This window comes from Cryptotermes secundus, unplaced genomic scaffold (assembly GCF_002891405.2).
Source record: "Cryptotermes secundus unplaced genomic scaffold, Csec_1.0 scaffold213, whole genome shotgun sequence".
NCBI lineage: Eukaryota > Metazoa > Arthropoda > Insecta > Blattodea > Kalotermitidae > Cryptotermes > Cryptotermes secundus.
Window position 1 is genome coordinate 458,579 of NW_019731264.1, and position 17,743 is coordinate 476,321.

At 42.2% G+C, this 17,743-nt stretch overlaps 2 protein-coding genes across 6 annotated transcripts in view; one reads left to right on the top strand and one right to left on the bottom strand.

The window, feature by feature from the left end:
* The window catches only part of LOC111866735 (beta-1,3-glucan-binding protein), a 42,870-nt gene extending 35,794 nt beyond the window's left edge, over positions 1–7,076 (bottom strand). The window contains exons 1-3 of the mRNA XM_033752385.1: positions 6,901–7,076; positions 1,927–2,154; positions 1,187–1,386 (exon numbers count right to left, since the gene is read on the bottom strand). Coding sequence (XP_033608276.1) covers positions 1,187–1,386; positions 1,927–2,154; positions 6,901–7,027 — 555 coding nt within the window. The 5' untranslated portion in view covers positions 7,028–7,076. The remainder of the gene's footprint in view (positions 1–1,186; positions 1,387–1,926; positions 2,155–6,900) is intronic.
* The window catches only part of LOC111866750 (cyclin-dependent kinase 20), a 113,626-nt gene extending 96,541 nt beyond the window's left edge, over positions 1–17,085 (top strand). For 2 of the 5 annotated variants that reach the window (XM_033752388.1, XM_033752389.1), the window contains exons 5-9: positions 10,797–11,000; positions 11,842–12,030; positions 13,314–13,550; positions 14,372–14,599; positions 15,607–17,085. In XM_033752388.1, coding sequence (XP_033608279.1) covers positions 10,815–11,000; positions 11,842–12,030; positions 13,314–13,550; positions 14,372–14,599; positions 15,607–15,771 — 1,005 coding nt within the window. In that variant the 5' untranslated portion in view covers positions 10,797–10,814 and the 3' untranslated portion in view covers positions 15,772–17,085. Of the gene's footprint in view, positions 1–9,653; positions 9,804–10,204; positions 10,294–10,796; positions 11,001–11,841; positions 12,031–13,313; positions 13,551–14,371; positions 14,600–15,606 lie in introns of those variants that run through there. The other 3 variants (XM_023855983.2, XM_023855982.2, XM_023855984.2) reach the window with 3 other exon arrangements.
* Positions 17,086–17,743: the final 658 nt, after the last annotated feature.

Here is a 17,743-nt window from a genome sequence, read left to right on the forward strand (position 1 = left end):
TGTGGGTCATCCGATGCTGGTTTATATGGACGTGCCGATGGATTCACCTGCTGCGTGAATAATGAACTGGGGGGGGGGTTATGGAACGGACTCATTAGTGCCCAGTTACAATTCTCTCTAGTCCAATTGATGTAAAGAAAATCACGATACATTCTTGGATAGATATATTAATGTATTAAATACAGTCATACGCGAGGATGCTGCTTTTTGTAGACGAATACTGAAAATGTGCATTATATACGTATATTATCATTTATTGTCCACTTTCCGAACAGTTTATCCACCCATAGAAACATCCACCTATTTACCCATCCATTTGTCCATCAAGCTACCAATCGCATGCTGAACGGAACTGAACTGAACTGTTCCAAGGTACGGGTTAAGTTTCGTTGTTATACTAAGACTGCGAAAGGCCGCACCATAGCTCAAGAGGTTAGTCGCTGGCTTCCCATCGCGGCGGCCCGGGTTCGATCCCGGCTCTGGTCAAGTGGGATTTTTGGTGGACAAAGTGGCGCTGGGGCAGGTTTTCTCCGAGTACGTACACACGTACAGCAGTTTGTGATCGCTGGTCGCGGCAACGGACATCATCATCATCAGCGGCGTAATGTGCGCAAACAAAAAGTTGTTCGAATTATCTCGAATTCCCAATTACTGAGGTTTCACTGTATTTCATCCACAGCCATATTTTTCGATTTCTATCGAATGTCCATCAGTTCGCAAATCAGCATTTCGCTGTCTGCAAAACTGTCCAAGCGTTTTACAGATTAGAAAACCGGACGGACGTGTACACGCATTAGACAGACTCTTCACGTTAGTCCGAAATAAGAAAAATGAAAGCTAAATTTGTTCCTGTGCGTAATTAATGAAGCATCACCCCATAATGATGTACAGGGAAATGTAGCTTCACGCCCCGGCTGTTTTACCTCTGTGGAAGGAGACCCTGATACCCATTGGATAGGAGGCTGGGTGGACCCCATAACCGGTCTGGACACTACAAAGAATTTCTTGCCCCTACCGAGAATCGAACTCCGGCCGTCCAGCCCGTCGCTATATCGATGGAGCTATCCCGGCTCCTCGAGTGAGAACGCAGCGCCGTTAGAAATATGGCCGCGTCCATCTGGCCACACGAGTTGATCCCTGTGGGTCATACCGGCGGCAGAAATACACCACTGTCTCCTCCACTTACGGGACTGCCAGCGATTCGAACATCGTGCTCCCATTTGGCTGCATCCAGTGTGTTGAAGTCCTCCTCGAAGATCAGCTGGCCCTGGCATGCAGACTTCCCGCTCACAAGTGTAGGAGACCTGCCACATGTCGCAGGAGGAGGGGTTACGGGCGGTTTCGGGTTTCTGTCCGCCCCGTCCTCGTTGTTCGGATCCACAAATTCTGTTTTAACAAATGCAGACATTCACAGCTCCGTGTTTGTCATCAAACCATGAACTGAAGATTATCATCTTTCGGGATGAGACAACGTGTATTCTGATAAAAGTTTAATAACCTTCATAGTCACCATTGTCAGAACCTCAAATTAAACTAAGAATCGTTTCACAGAAGCTGTAATATATATAAACCTCTCTTAATATCAGCTCGTTGTAAACTGAATGTACTCTTCGGCAAATATTATTAGAATAATAAAATCAAGAAATATGAGATGGGCAGGACGTGTAGCACACAATAGCTGGTGCAGTAGGCCAGAAGTGGCCGCAGTACAGGGGACTTAGTCCCACCCCACTAGCAATAAAAAATAGTAACATGAACTCTGTAATGTAATGGTTGGTTTGGAGTCGGACGTACAGGTGCACAAAATTACGTTTCCTATTTATGACTCGATAGAATTAAAGAACAATACGAGTATTTGCTCCTTCGCAATGACAACTCTAACTGGCTCATCAATAATCTTTACTTTTATTAAGTACGGGCACTTACCGGTAACCGTCCAGGTTTGATCCAGTTTCTGGTATCCAAGTCCTTCATAAATGACGTACAACCAATAGTAGATGACATCACCAACATTTAGTTTGAGCCTGTCATCAAGAAATACCCAGCGGCCGTTCTTCGCCTTGATGATGTCACGTGCTAGCTGTCCAGCTTCCAGTCCGTTCATTTCCTTGTTCACGTTCCCATGGAAAGCAAAGAGCTGAATACCAGGTTCATCTGAAACAAGTGCGGCCAGTCTGTATGTCCACCCGACCCAATAGTTGCGTCCCACCTCTGACTGCATAATAAGGAATCCAGGTAAAGTTGTCCCTGTGCTTAGCTAATTCAGCACTGGGACATGAGGACGTATATATTCACGTATTCTTGACCTCGGCATTAGATGGCCCCCGGAGGAAAGAGCCCCCGCTACCCATTGGATAGGGAGCTGGGTAGGCCCCAGAACCGGTCTGGACGTCGTGGAGAGAGAATGTTCAGCCAATCGTGGACTTCGTGACACCGTTTCGCGTCTGTATCACTCTGAATCTCGGAGACGACTCCTTTGGGAAATGGCTCTCCGAAGTAACAAACTCTCTGAGCCCAAACTTCCACAAGGAAATAGTGATACTCTGAAGTGAGGACTGAAAAAATGACAAAAATAGCAGAATTTGCTTTATTTCTCTCTTTAATTGGAATCAAGGAGATTATGTGACAAATGTTAAAGAGAATTGTTTCACGGTGACAATAATACTGTGGCGTGCCGCCTAAAAGTTGGAATATCTGAGTAAGAGCGGGCGTCCGTTGCTAGACAACGGCTTGTTAAAACACGTGGCCGGAATGTTTGCGAGACAACGCATACATAACAGACCGTTACCACGGAGATGAAAACCAGGAATAATGCAGTTCCCGCGGCAACGAATACACTAGCAACAGGTGCATCGAACAAACGAAACGGAACCCTTCAACAAGGTGTCTCGTAGGCTGTCCTACTGTAGACTATAAGAGACCAAACAGAACAGAGGAGGGAGCGATACCCCGTGTGGAGGCGGGGTCGAGTACCTCCACCGTGACCCTGCGAGTCGTAGGAGGAGACGAAAAGGGAAGTCTCAAATGTGAGACAGTAATATATGGTCGCGAGTCCCAAGGGACTCGGACCCAAGAAAGACTGCGCTGGAAAGGACCAGCAGCATATACAAAAGACAGACCCATCCTCTCGACTTACTGACTGACTGACTGACTGACTGACCGTCAATCGCAATATGACTTTGACTTTGACTNGTCTCAAACCCGAGAAAGACTGCGCTGGAAAGAACCAGCAGCATATACAAAAGACAGACCCATCCTCTCGACTTACTTACTGACTGACCGTTAGTCGCAATATGGCTTTTACTTTTAGGAGAGAGCAGAGGGCAGAAGAAACCAGCTCAGCTAAGAACCCAGAAGACGACACACTAGCGAGGTGGCATCGTTAGGAAGATATTACTTCTGAGTGATTGCAATTGCAATTGTAAACAACTTATCCAGTAAACAGCTTCGTGTAATCCGGAAACCGTTAATTTCTTGTCGCGTTGCCAGGATGCGTGGCAATACAAAGAGACTTCAACGTAAAAGCGCCGTTATCTCGCTAACGTTGGCCAATCTGTAAGAAGTCCATTCAGCTGCAACTGATCTCACCCAACAGTCTCCGTAAGAACTGTCCTTGAACAGCCGCCAGTCGCTCAGCTACTGAAGAATTTCCCAACATTTTATGGAATTCGAGGGTTCATTGTCGTGTTCACAAGAGCCCTCCACTGGTCCCTATCTTGAGCCAGGTCAATCCAGTCCATTCCACCCCATTTGCATAATTCTGTATAGTTAAGCACTATACTATGAAGGCATACTTGGGGGGGGGGGGGGAGTATAGCTTCACCATCGTGTGCAAAATGAAGATTACAGCAACAGACCATCTCTTCCTTCACACGGGGAATTCCCTCACGCGCTAGATTGTGTTGCTGGCCTTGAAACAGGATCTGCCTCAGGCCTGAGCTGTCTTTCTGAAAACGCAGTTGCTTAATTTCTCGCAGTCTTACGGTCGAAATTCTTAAGAAACGTAACCAGTCATGAAAACAGACTGCAGGTACGGTAAGGGAGCAGCAAACTCGGGACCGTGGGCCAGGAATGGCCTCCAGAAGTTCATTCTGGCCCGTGACCATATTGATAAATTACTACCAATACAATGCCTAACTGGGAGCTCAGTCAGTATAGTGACTAGGCTACGGACTCGTCGAATGAGGGATCGTGTTAAGTTCCAGGCAGGAGGAAGAGATTTGCTCTTCTCCACAGCGTCCAGTTCGGCTCTGGGGCCCTTCCAGCCTCCTATTCACTGGGAACTGGACGTTATTTCCCAAAGGGCACTCGGTTGCCCCCATTTAAGTCCTCGGCGCTGACCGCGAAGGCAACACACCCTTTCCCCCTTTGCATGCGTAACCGTTGCCGCGGGGACGTGTTTACCGAGCCGTTACCCAGAAACGGGGCTAACATAACCGCCCATCTCACGATCATTGAACAGCAGCTGCTGTTGTCTTGTTGTTTATTTCGAAGTATTTGCGTAGCAACGGGTCTGTATGCCACATTGCCCCCCGAACCACGACATTCAGTGTACATACAAGCTACAGGAAGTCATGCTCAGTGTTTCCTGTGTCATGACATTACAAGCGGTGGAAGGATGTGGTCACAGTAGGGTGCCTAGGCACAGTGTAAGTCCGACATGATAACAAGAGTGCTCCTTATCATACGTATTCATCGAGCGCTAACGCTTCTGACTTGTGCTCAGGCGTCATCCGGTTCGAATCTCGGCAGGGAAACCGACTATACTGACTAAACAGCTTTCGCGTGGTTTTCCTCAGTCTTTACAGGAAATATGCCGATACTGTTCTTTAAATTCGGCCACGATAACTTCCTTGAACATGTATTTCAATTCATTGCTCACTGTCGTCTAGTCTTTCGGCTCTTCTGAGAAACTGGCATCGTCGTTAAATAAACACACAGCTGTACAACGTCTTCCACACTCTCTAAGCTTTACTGACCTCAGCCTAACAAGCTACGGGCCAGAATATCTCAAACAAATTAAAACAGTTATCTGAAGGAAAAAAGTTTCCAAACATGTAATCGTGTTCTGAGCCCTTTGGGGTCCACGAGACCTTTTTCTTTTGCCTTCCCATTACATAATTAGAGGAAAGCAACTAGTCACCCATTTTCCTTTCACTACATACTTACTGATACGACACGAACCGCATAGAAAGCACCGCGTCAAACAGTTTGTATATTGTTGCGTGTATATTTCTTGCCAAGGGAACATGTTTATCGAACCATGGCCTAGTAAGGTTAGGTAGTGATTCACAGACAGACACAGTAAGGTGATGTCATAAGCCTCCTCCTATTTTTTTTTTTTCGAAATAAGGAACGTGGGTTAGAAATATTGTACTGAATACGTTCAGCATTTAAAAAAATAGGAGCCGGAATAGCGCAGGCGGTATAGCGACTGCCTACGGGCTGGACGACTGAGGAGTCGGAGTTCGAGTCCCGGTAGGATCAAGAATTTTCTCTTCTCCGTGTTGTTCAGACCGGCTCTGATATCCACCCAGTGTCCCATCCGATTAGTCCCGAGGGCTCATTCCCCGGGGAAGAGCGGCAGGGGCGTGAAGCTGACCACTCACCTCCAACTAGTGTCGATGTCAAGAAAATGTGGACCTACACACCCACTCCTCCATACGCCTTCATGGCGTAGTATTTATACTAGTCACGTAGTGATTTTTTTAATTCGCATAATGGAGGGTGGAGTCCAGTTGGGTCCACTCGGCACGTCGGCCACTGATTGGCCTATTGTACCTGCCCCGTGTGATTCTGATGATGGAGAATTTGGTGGAATGAAGATTTGCAGAGAAAACCGAAGTACTCGGAGAAAGCCTGCCCTAGCGCCACTTTGACCACCACAAATCCCACTTGATCAGACCCGGGCTCGAACCCTGGCCGCCGCGGTGGGTAGCCAGAGACTAACCACTTGAGGTATGGCGCGGCCAGCGTAGTGGTTACTCAGACATTTTTGTGACTGACGACCGGGCTAAGGAACTACACTGTAACAGATGGTAAAGGTAAAGGTAAAGCTGTCCCTGAGCTTATCTAACGAAGCACTACCCCATGAAGACGTATGGGGGAGTGGATGTATAGATCCACATTTTGTTGACCTCGGCACTAGTTGGAGGTGAGTGGTCAGCTTCACGCCCCTGCTGTTTTACCCGCGGGGAAAGAACCCCCGGTACCCATTGGATAGGAGGTTAGGTGGAACCCAGAGCCAGTCTGGGCGACTTGGAGAAGTGAAAAGCATTTGATAAATATGGTACAAGTATTAAAACATTTTAAATAAATTATTCTATTTTGAATGTGTTTTAAGTTGATGTGCAGATCAGCAGATCATTTAAATTTGAATGGGTGGCTGCGTTCTTCAGCTTGCAGTTTCTTACTGGGGGGCAGTCTGCAGATTCCAGAAGTTCAAGAACCACTGCGGAAGGGGGGGGGGCAAGAGACTTAGCAAGGTAGGATGCATTGACACGACAGTAGACCTCCTCGGAAGTGTTCGTGCAGAGGAAATGCTCGAGACTTGTATTCGGAATTCGCTTAGGACTCCGGGTCTTCTGTAGTTCGTGGTTTTCCTCACCGCCTACAGAGCACTGCTGGGCCTCTGTCCTGACGGTTATTTTGCGGAGCTGCGGTGTCAAGACTGTGTGGTGTCGAATTGTGACTGCTACCTATTTCCGGTGATACAGCGCATTAAGATATTTAATCAACGTTACGAAGAAACCTATTGTGTCTATCATCATGCTGCAGACTTCTAGGAGGTGAAACCATGTAGTCTGCCAGATGCTTGTCACCGTTTCGGTAGAACTCGCTGCCGCTATTTTAGGGATGCCCTATACGGCATAATAACCCATAAGACAGTATTTCTCATACCTGGTATGGACACACGCAGGCCCCTTGGCTTCAGTGCCTCGAACTTTGCGTCAGGTACGACGTATTCGCCTCGAGCCAAAGCACAAGCGAAGCCGATAGCCACCAGAACACGCACACGCATCTCCATCTTCCGCTTACTTGTCAGAGACTACCTACCGCTTCTTACTAACTACTGGCCCTACTGGCGTTGGAAGCAAGGTGGTCAGGGACGTCAGGGATGAGGTTCCTAAGGTCATAACTTCATCTACAGGTCCTCCCCTCCACCGTCGCCATTGCTGAAAGGCTAGTTATGCCGAGGGCACGCCAAGGAAGTTGAAAACAGAAACGCAACCGCGATTTCCGAGAAATGTTGTCAATTTTAACCATGCAACTGGTTTCCAGATTAGCAGGCCCACCCTGTTTGATTAATTGCGCACACCATCTTAAGTGGGTATGTGCGTCCGACGTAATGCATGATTGTATTTTTTAATTTCGTGCACTTACCTTCTGCAAGGGAAGATAATACTGATCCTGTCATAATATGGCGGTAGTTGAGACCGGTTGAGACGGCGTGAGAAGACAGGACGACGACCATAAAGGAAATATTGGGATGTTAATTAATTTATTTTAACTAAGGTCAATTTATTTTAATCAGGAAATAACGCGTTCGCACGCGATAGGAAATTTTGACATATGCAACAATTTTAGCAAGATAGAAGACACCTGATGACTGCCATGACCGTGCAGTATGGAAGAAGCTTGACTATACAATAAGCTGTATTTAATTGTTACAATTAATATGTTGTTGGACATTATCCATCATCTTGTCTGTTCTTAAAAACCGTCCTGTTTCTTTAAAAAACACAACGTTTCGGGGACTGGATTCTGTCTCCATCCTCAGGTAAAACCTACTCAGTTGGGTCCAGTAAACAGAGCTAGCCCCTATCTCCGGACGAAGTCTGGTCTTTGTGATGGATTATAGTGTGTTTCCTGTGCAGCAGGGAATTTACTTAGAAATATGAATTTCAGGCTTAAAAGCAAATTCAGAGATGGTCCCAAATTTCCAATTTGCTACTGTGTTCTTCTTGTGCAGCTCTCTCCATACTTCAAATATATAATTATTTATGTTTCGTTATTAAATGCAGCATTACTCTTGGAAACATTAATATTGTGACAGACCCATTGATTCACTGGGTTCATCATATTATTTAAGTTATTTTGTGATTTTTGGTACATTATTAATGTTAAAGTTAATTGTGGCTGCACCATAGCTCAAAGCGGTTAGTCACTGGCTTCCCACCGCGGTGGCCCAGGTTCGATCCCAGGTCTGCTCAAGTGGGATTTGTGATGGAGAAAGTGGCGCTGGGGTAGGTTTTCTCTGAGTACTTCGGTTTCCCTTGCCAATCTTCACTCCACCAAATTCTCCATCATCATAATCACCCGGGGCAATTACAATAGGCCAATCAGTGGCCGCCGTGCCGAGGGGACCCAGTTGGACTCACCCCCCCACTAAGCGAATTAAAAAAAATGTTAATTTTGTGCTGTGAACATGACTGTCTGTTAATTCAGATTCATAAGGTTCAGTCTGCGAGCCACTTTGATGAAGGTTATGTTTGACAGTTGCTGGTGAAATGTAACGTTAATGCTGAAAAATTTGGTATCTATTTTGGATTTGTGTTATTTTGGCAGCCTGACATGCAAAAGATTATGTACTAACAAGAGCTTTGATGTTTCATTTAGAAACTACAGCCTATACTTTGCAGCATATCTCAGTATTTCCTCAGTATTATATGGTGTATTGTATTGTGCTCAGTGAATGTTTTTTCTTGGGTTGCTCTATTGTTACAGTGACTACTGGGAGATGCTTTAAGTACAGTACTTTTATTCTGGTTAGCAGAATTAATATTATCTGGTTTATTGACACTGTACAGGAGGATCGAATTTACAAGTCTGTGTTGTAATAATTTCCTTTTAATGTGTTTTCCTTTCAACTGGACTTTTCTGCAGATCTGGAGCTACTAACCGGCTCTTAAAATCATTTGGACTCCTATAAATATGGGAATAATATGCGGAAACTTAAATATTCTTGCTTACTGTACCTAATTTGTGATATATTAAAGTAACTGGAAAGCTGTCATACACAGTTTTCAAATGTAAGTTGTGAACAGAAGTCATCAGGTTGAATACAAGTATCTGTGATAGAAACATTTTTCATCCACACTTACCCAACTTCATCTGCCCTGAACTCGTATGAATATTTTAAGTTTTTCTGTCTATGATGTAGTTGAGAATAGTCAAGTCCCGTTCAGTAAGGGTATTTTGGACTGATGCAGATAAAATGTTATAGGATATAATTCTTTGCAAGAACTGCTGATAAATATTTACTTGATACTTATGATCGAAATAATATTGGTTAAACAAATTGATATATTTCTAAGAACGGATTTAGTTTCCTTGCAGTTCAAGGGATGAGGGCCGCGAAATTATTCAATGCTGCATAACGTTGTGTAGTGACCCAGTAGACTGGCTTGGTGGCTCGGAGTTGGTATAAGCGGGAGGTGGTAGGATAGTACTTAATCTTCTTACCGATTGAGCTTTTGCGATTGGTTGGCAGTGTTTACGGTATTTACTACCATTCCTTGCCAGGGGGTAGTATCTGTCATAGGGGAAGTGAGAAACAAAGGATTCGCTGCCATCTCTACGCAACCGGACAGAACTAGACAGAACCAATCACAATACAGCTATTGCAATATATCGAATCGCATTTGTGTGACCCAATCACAGTAGATCCATTAAAGGTCTGATCGGTCTGATCGGTCCGATACGGTGTGATATTGTGATGATTGTGATAGATCTTGATTTGTGAGGCAAGTGTGTCCGTGTGTGGTGATATGTAAAATGTGTGTTTTAATCGGTTGATCAAGGTGGAGTGTATTTGATTTTAAGTTGATTCTTTGCCAGTGGCCTTAATTTTTTTTTTAATTCGCTTAGTTGGGGGTGGAGTCCAACTGGGTCCACTCGGCACGGCAACCACTGATTGGCCTATCGTAGCCTGCCCCGGGTGATTATGATGATGGAGAATTTGGTGGAATGAAGATTGGCAAGGGAAACCGAAGTACTCGGAGAAAACCCGCCCCAGCGCCACTTTGTCCATCACAAATTCCACTTGACCAGACCCGGGGTCGAACCCGGGCCGCCGCGGTGGGAAGCCAGCGACTAACCGCTTGAGCTATCTAATTAAGCACAATACCATGAAGACATGGGGATTTGATATATAGATCCACATATTCTTGGCCACAGAGGTAGTTGGAGGTGAGTGGTCAACTTCACCCCCCTCCCCCCTCCAGCTGCTTTACCCCAGATAAACAGCCCACAGTATGCACTGGATAGGTGGCCAGGTGGGCGCCAGAACAGGTATGGACAATGAGAGAATACAGTGTTGCCACTACTGAGACTCGAACTCTGATCCCTCAGCTGTACAGCATAGACCTTAATGTAAACCATGATAATTTATCAAGTCCCCCTAACTTGTCATTGAATTTACATTTAACTGGAGGTTGCTAGCTTTAGCACAGACCTTTCTAGCTTAACTCAGTGATTTCTAGATTTTATCTAACAGTGCCCCCCTCAGCTTGGCAAAGATTTTATTGCAGTTGTCTTTTTAACCTTGTGTTTGTGTGCGTGCAAGCACTTGCGCAAGCAGCAGGTTTTTCAGTTTTCTAATTTTCGAAATCAATACAATATAGGCTGTCACTAATTAATATTTATCAAGATTATAGAAATGTTATGGGGTCTTAAGAATTATATTAATTCGGTTTTACTGCATAACTTTCCCAGTATATCCTGTGTCCCCCAGAACCAACTAGTTACACACCCCACACTTTGTAAGCCATTGTTGTAACTTTTGACTGTTACAGATATTTTGGTAGCATCCTATGGATCAGTACAAAGTTGTTGGTAGAATTGGAGAAGGTGCTCATGGATTGGTTCTCAGAGGACAACACCGTGTCACTGGGAAAGAAGTTGCACTGAAAAAAGTGCTGTTAAAAAAATTGGAAGATGGTATTCCAATTACTGTGATCAGGGAGATAAAGGCATTACAAGAAGTTGATTGTGAATATGTAAGGATTGAAACTTTGTAATGAACCTGTTTTGTATGTGTTTATTGTCCTGTTTCATCAACACTGGATAGCAAGTGGAACTCATCACCTCTTTTCAGTGATGACTTTCATTATTTTCATATCTAATTAGCTGCTGGTAACTGTTTTGGATGGAATATTATTAACACATTTGACCTACATTTGGGTAGTAACCCGGTTCAAATCCTGGCATAACATCTACACACACAAACCACGTAACAACATAAGAAGTCTTAATAGCATGGAAAAACCTACAAGCTACACTATTGACATGCATACAAACTTTACACATAATACACATAATACCCATGCCACAAATGGAATGCCGTGCAACTAAATCCAACAAGAAATGGTCTGAAGCAAATATCTTTTAAATGAATGGATAACACAAGAGAAATAGCATTAAGATATTAATTAATTTTAACTTACTTACTCATGGAGCTGAGCCCTTCTTGAGGAGCCGCCAATTCTGCAGCTACTCAAGAATTTCCCAGCCTTTTATGTAACCCAAAGGTTCATCACTGTGTTCACAAGAGCCCTCCACTGGTCCCTATCCTGAGCCAGATCTATCCAATCCATACCATTCCATGCTATCTCTCTAAGATCCATTCTAATATTGTCCACCCTCCTACGCCTTGGTATTCCCTGTGGTCTCTTTCCTTCTGGCTTTCCCACCAATATCCTATACGCATTCCTCGTCTCCCCCATTCGTGCTACATGACCTGCCCACCTCCTTGACTTGATCATTCTAATTATACTTGGAGAAGAGTACAAGTTATGAATTACCAGATTTCTTGACATTGAATACGCATTTATTTCCCAGGTGGTACAATTATTGGATGTGTTCCCCCAGGGACTTGGTTTTGTCCTTGTGTTTGAATTCATGCCATCAGGGCTGTGGGAGATGTTACGTGATGCTGAGAATCCACTCTCAGTTCCTCAGGTGAAGACTTACATGATCATGCTGCTGAAAGGCGTGAAATATCTGCATGAACACTCAATTATGCACAGGGTGAGGTATTCTATTCTTAGACATCATAGGTTGGTAGCTAGAAGTAAAGAAGTTAGTGCTTTTATCAGGGTCATTTACTTTGAGAACTTAGCCACAGGTACAGAAATTTCAGTTGCTGGGATAGTTATTATTTTTGTTCACATTTTCTCTTTTAGTGTTGGAAAGTAGATATTATATTGTAGCGTGTTTGGCTAGTGAAGACGCCAATTGGATTGGTACTTGGGTTTATTAACCACTTGGTTACACACTCTCTCAATTGCACTTAAATTACAGCACTGTCACTGATTTACATACACCCCTTAATTCACTGTTGCACACACACACTAGTCCTCTCCGGATAACGTATCTCAACGCAGAAATTAGCGCTTCAGATCACTCCAGATATTGCACATAATTAAGGTCTTCAATCACCCTTTAAATCTTCACAGATCTTCTACGAACTTCCCATTGCTGTTACTTAAACACTGAAACACTCTTGAATACTCCAAAATACTGACATTTGTTCTCTCTGTAACTGTCATTATATAGCTTCCGCACTGACCATGCAGAAAACAACTTATATTGTTGGAACATGTTTACTGAGTGATTGCATAGCAACAGCTGTGGCACAGACTCCATAGAGAGCTAGTTACGTGATAGGTACCACTTTTGCATGATGTCAGCCTAGTGAGCATTGTGTAATAACAGGCTGGGTGGGGGTGTGTGACGTCACTCGCGGAAATACAGAGGTCATTTGAGCCCTACTTACTGTTGCACAATCCAAGCATTCAGAGAGCTGTCGCCTAGCAATGCACTGATACAATCCGCATTACTCCCATTACTCACATGCCCTGAGGTCTCTGTGGCTCAACAGTTCCTGCATAGAGCAAATACACCACAATATTGATATTTATAATGCATCAGTGCTGTAATCCATATGTAAACCCTAAGTTATGTGAAAATGTCAGTAGGGGGAATTTGCTAGAAAGGTTACCATGGTTGTGTGTTAGTTTTAGTAACTGTGTAGGTAACATGTTCATTGTATTGAATCCATTATTGACATTATCATTGCTCTTGTCATCACTCTGGCCATCATGTAGCTATTTCTGATGTTGGTAGTTACATTAGTAGAATTTAATTATCATCAGTAAATAATTCTTAGTTCTGACATTTATTGATGTGTCCATCAATTCGTACTACAAAAGTGCTCATGTATTTCACACATATTGCATTTTGAAGTGTTTAATTAGCAGATTTTGTTTTTATAAAACCAGGTAACTAATGGTTGCTTGGTACTGATGTAGGATTTGAAGCCAGCAAACCTGCTAATAAGCAGGGAAGGAGTGCTGAAGATAGCAGATCTGGGGCTTGGACGGATGTTTTCGGCAGAACATGATCGTCCATATTCTCATCAGGTGGCCACTAGATGGTATCGTGCTCCAGAATTATTGTATGGAGCCAGATATTATACAGAAGCTGTTGACCTATGGGCTGTTGGCTGCATCCTAGGCGAGCTCTTGACCAATTCTCCGCTGTTCCCGGTAGGCTTAAATTTGTTTATTACTTCTTTCACTTCTGTTAATATGGGTTGATGTCTCAGTAACAAGACCCAAGCTGCAAAGTACATCATTACATGATGGTACTCAAAATTACATCAAACACTTGGATATATATAAACATTTTTTATCTTATTTTGAATGTGTCATACATGCTCTCTAGAGCCCATATCTGTATATAGGATAAATTATTGAATAGAATTGTTGTGTGTATTGTAATGAATCCTGTATATAAATTAGAAACATGATTCAGACATCGACCAGAGTAGAGCAACAATAGCAGTTATGTTAAAAAAGAATGATGTATTATGATGATGACCAGAAGGATGAAAATTTTGCATTAAGAGAGTATTGTATGTAAGTAACAACAATCCATATATAGTCGTTGTGTAAATGATCAGTTCCTGTACAGGTGTCCCTTGATTCACAAAAGTAATTTCTTCCAAGAAAAACTTTTTGTGAGGTGAAAATTCATAAGTCAGAAATGAAATTCCTATTACTTTACATGTAAACATCACAAACTTATGAACATTAGTTGTTTGCTGTAGCGAAAATGAAATTCATTAAGTGAAAAATAGGTACAAACTAACATGTTTCATTATAGTGAAAATTCATAAGTCAGATGTTCATAAAATGAGGGACACATGTATTTTCTAATTAAAAATGATGATAAGGTGCAGTATTTATAGTTTAAATACTGACAGCATTGTAAAATAACAAAAATCTATAACCAGTTTTTTATTTATAATATTTTGTGAATATTCATGTGCTGATCAGTGTTCCAACATCCTGTTTGTTGTTTGCAGGGAGAGACTGACATAGAGCAATTAGCAATTGTGTTACGAACACTGGGCACGCCGACTACAGAAACATGGCCTGGAGTGACAGAGTTACCAGATTATAACAAAATAACATTTCCAGAAACACAAGGAATGAGTTGGGACCAAATTTTTCCAGACTGTACACCAGAAGCCAGAGATCTGACAAGGAAGTTTTTGGTGTACAATGCTGACAGAAGATTGAAAGCTAAGGAGGTATGGTGTATGTTTCATTGATATGAAGAAAGTGTATTACCCTTTCAGTGTTATTTTTTGATGTGACTGGTAGATTTAGATGCTTCTTTGCTGTCATTTTAATCTTAACATTATATAGATGCAGCATGTACCTCTGAAATGTTGGCAGCCTTGCCCACATTCACATGGTGTAAACATCAAAGACCTCAATTAATATCAAGGTACTGTAAATTCAGTAAGATAAATACATAGGACAGTAGAGTGTGGATTGGATTTATTTGATACACTGAATGGGCTTTTGTCAGGATCTTGTGAACATGGTGATGAACGTTTGGTGTCATCAAAGGTGTGGAATTTCTCGGTCATCTGCATGACTATCAGCTTAAGACAGGCTCTGTTTCTTGAAGTTATACAAAGCTTGTGATCATGGACTTCACCTGTTGAGGTTGTTGACATGCATTACTTAGTGTGAAATAAGGTAAGAAGATGATTAGGACAGGGAGGCAAAGGTTAAACTTAAAAGAACCCTGCAACCAGGAGGAGGAGGACTGGAAACGATGCAAGTAGGTGTGGGAGCTTCCCACAGTGAAGCAAGCACTACCCAATCAGCATTCACCATGGCAGNTTGAAGTTATACAAGGCTTGTGATCATGGAATTCACCTGTCGAGGTTGTTGACATGCATTACTTAGTGTGAAATAAGGTAAGATGATTAGGACAGGGAGGTATAGGTTAAACTTAAAAGGACCCTGTAGCCAGGAGGAGGAGGAGGACTGGAAACAATGCAAGTAGGTGTGGGAGCCTCCCACAGTGAAGCAAGCACTACCCAATCAGCATTCACCATGGCAGTTCCAATGCCCATCGTTTCACACACTTCCTAGTGACAAAAGTATAAAGATGTGGACGTCTGACACGCTTGCATCAACCGCAGCTACAGTTACATCGAGAGAATACCACAACAGCAAGTCTGTAAAGTGTTTGTGTGTTCATTGTGTGGTGATGTAATTCACTTCTGTCCTTTGCTTGCAGGCATTAATTCATCCTTATTTCTTCACACCTCCACTACCGTGTCAGCTCTCAGACATGCCTAAGCCCCTTGATGGTCACAGACAGCACTTCAGAGCAAAGGAATATGACACAGAGAAACCTATGGAAGAATTATTTAGTGATTTAAAGAAGCTGTTGATGTCTTGAAATCTTATTGGAAGCTCCATATTATGACATTTATGTTAGAATTGACTGGATGTTCCTCAAGAATGTTGTTTGCTAGTATTTATACTGTAACTGATCTTCAGCGGAACATTTCTTCCATCTTCAGGATTAAAGATTATGACAAGCAAGAAATCAGCGTGAAGCAGACAGCAGGCAGAGCAAACTGTGTGTGAAAGAACATGGAATTATGTAACAGAGGGAACATGCAAGCCAACCCATCAGTTCCCATGACCACATGTCCTTATATGTTGGAAGACTGAGCTCTTTGTAGTCACTGCTGTGCGAACCTGAAATACTGTTGCTGAGGAACACTTTTTGCCTATATTTAAGAGTTAGTTAAATGTGCTGGAATCAACTGCTATATTTGTTTATGGTGTGAGCCATATGAGATTCTTTCAGAATTTTTTAATTCAGCTGACAGCCAGATGTGTTATAACTTAGCATGAACACCACAGGCAGAGATGTACAGCATGCCTGTGAAAACACTAAAGTGAGATGGCATGTTTGAATTTCCTTCATGTATGTTTTTTGTATGGAGTTTCAGGGTTATATGTGTGAAGATGGTTACATGACTACTTCTGTTCAAACTTAATGACATTTTTAAACCAACAAGGAAAGTAAATCATACTGAATGTTACAAACCAAATGATAATGCAGTTGGAAAGGGGGGTCTTTATTGTTTGCATCCTATGATATGGTTCTTTTGGCCGTCAACATGACAATTAATCATAAATTAAACCAATCTAATATCACTCATGTTACAGTGGTTTTATTTAGTGACTGCTACATGTTTCAATCCATATTTGAATCATCATCAGGCGATACGTCAGTCATTATTGAGTTGTCCTAATAGGAATCCATATTAGTGTTAATTGTTAAAATCATTATTATACTTGTATTTTTGACTAAAATTTTTAACATTGAAAATGTTAATTTACGTGGGTACACATGGAATGAAACGGTTAATAACAGAATTTGTAACGTAACGAAATCTGTAACAGTTTGTAATTATTAGTACATTTCTAGGCAACGGCAATTCAACATGTTACCACATAAATGAATCAACACGGAACAATAGAGGAACTGGAAAAACCATGGAAATGATGTTTTCTATGTGGTTAATGCTGGAACCTTGTAAATATGAGTGAAATACGGCAATAAATGCAAGGCATACGGCTAATTCAGTTCAACTCTTTAGTGTATGATGCAATGCTATAGGCAAGCTGGCAGCATGTGACATCATGCACTTAAGATGTCCGCTGGTAAGAGTTGTGCTGCATATATGAGAGTATAAAAGGAAATGAAGTGGTAAAAAGAACTCTGGCGTTTAGTGTTGTACCAGAAACTGATATGGTTGGCATCCCTTAGTGCTGTGTTAGGTTGCTATGTTTTGTAAGAGACAGATAATGTAGTGTGAAGGGTGGATGATCATGGTGCAATATGTATTTCTACATATAATGTGTTCACTGAACATGTGTTTAAACTCATAAATATGTACCATCACTCAAATTTTAATATTTGCATTAATGCTGTACTGTGTTATGTTTCATGGACATTCATATGAGATTGAATTGTATGAAGGCGTGTATATTATGATTTATTGATTACACATGTTTCTTTCAATTTAGTATTCATTGTAATCGGTGGGGCTGCCAAGTTTTCAGTATTAGGATATGTTTGTTATTGATCTTACAAAGAATTTACATTGAGATGCTGGTACTTCAGATTCACATCAGTGAATGATCCCAGCATGCTGGCCTCACTGCTTAGCTTGTACCAGTATCTTTTCTCAGTCTGTGAAAAGTCAATTTGGAACTTGTGGAAGAGGAAGAAAGGGGAAACTGACAAACAGTACACAATGGGTCACCTAAAAAATTTAAGAGAATCTTAAAAAAATATCTGGTTTCTCATTGTTTTTATAATTTCAAGAAATTTTATGATACTAATTTTTAAC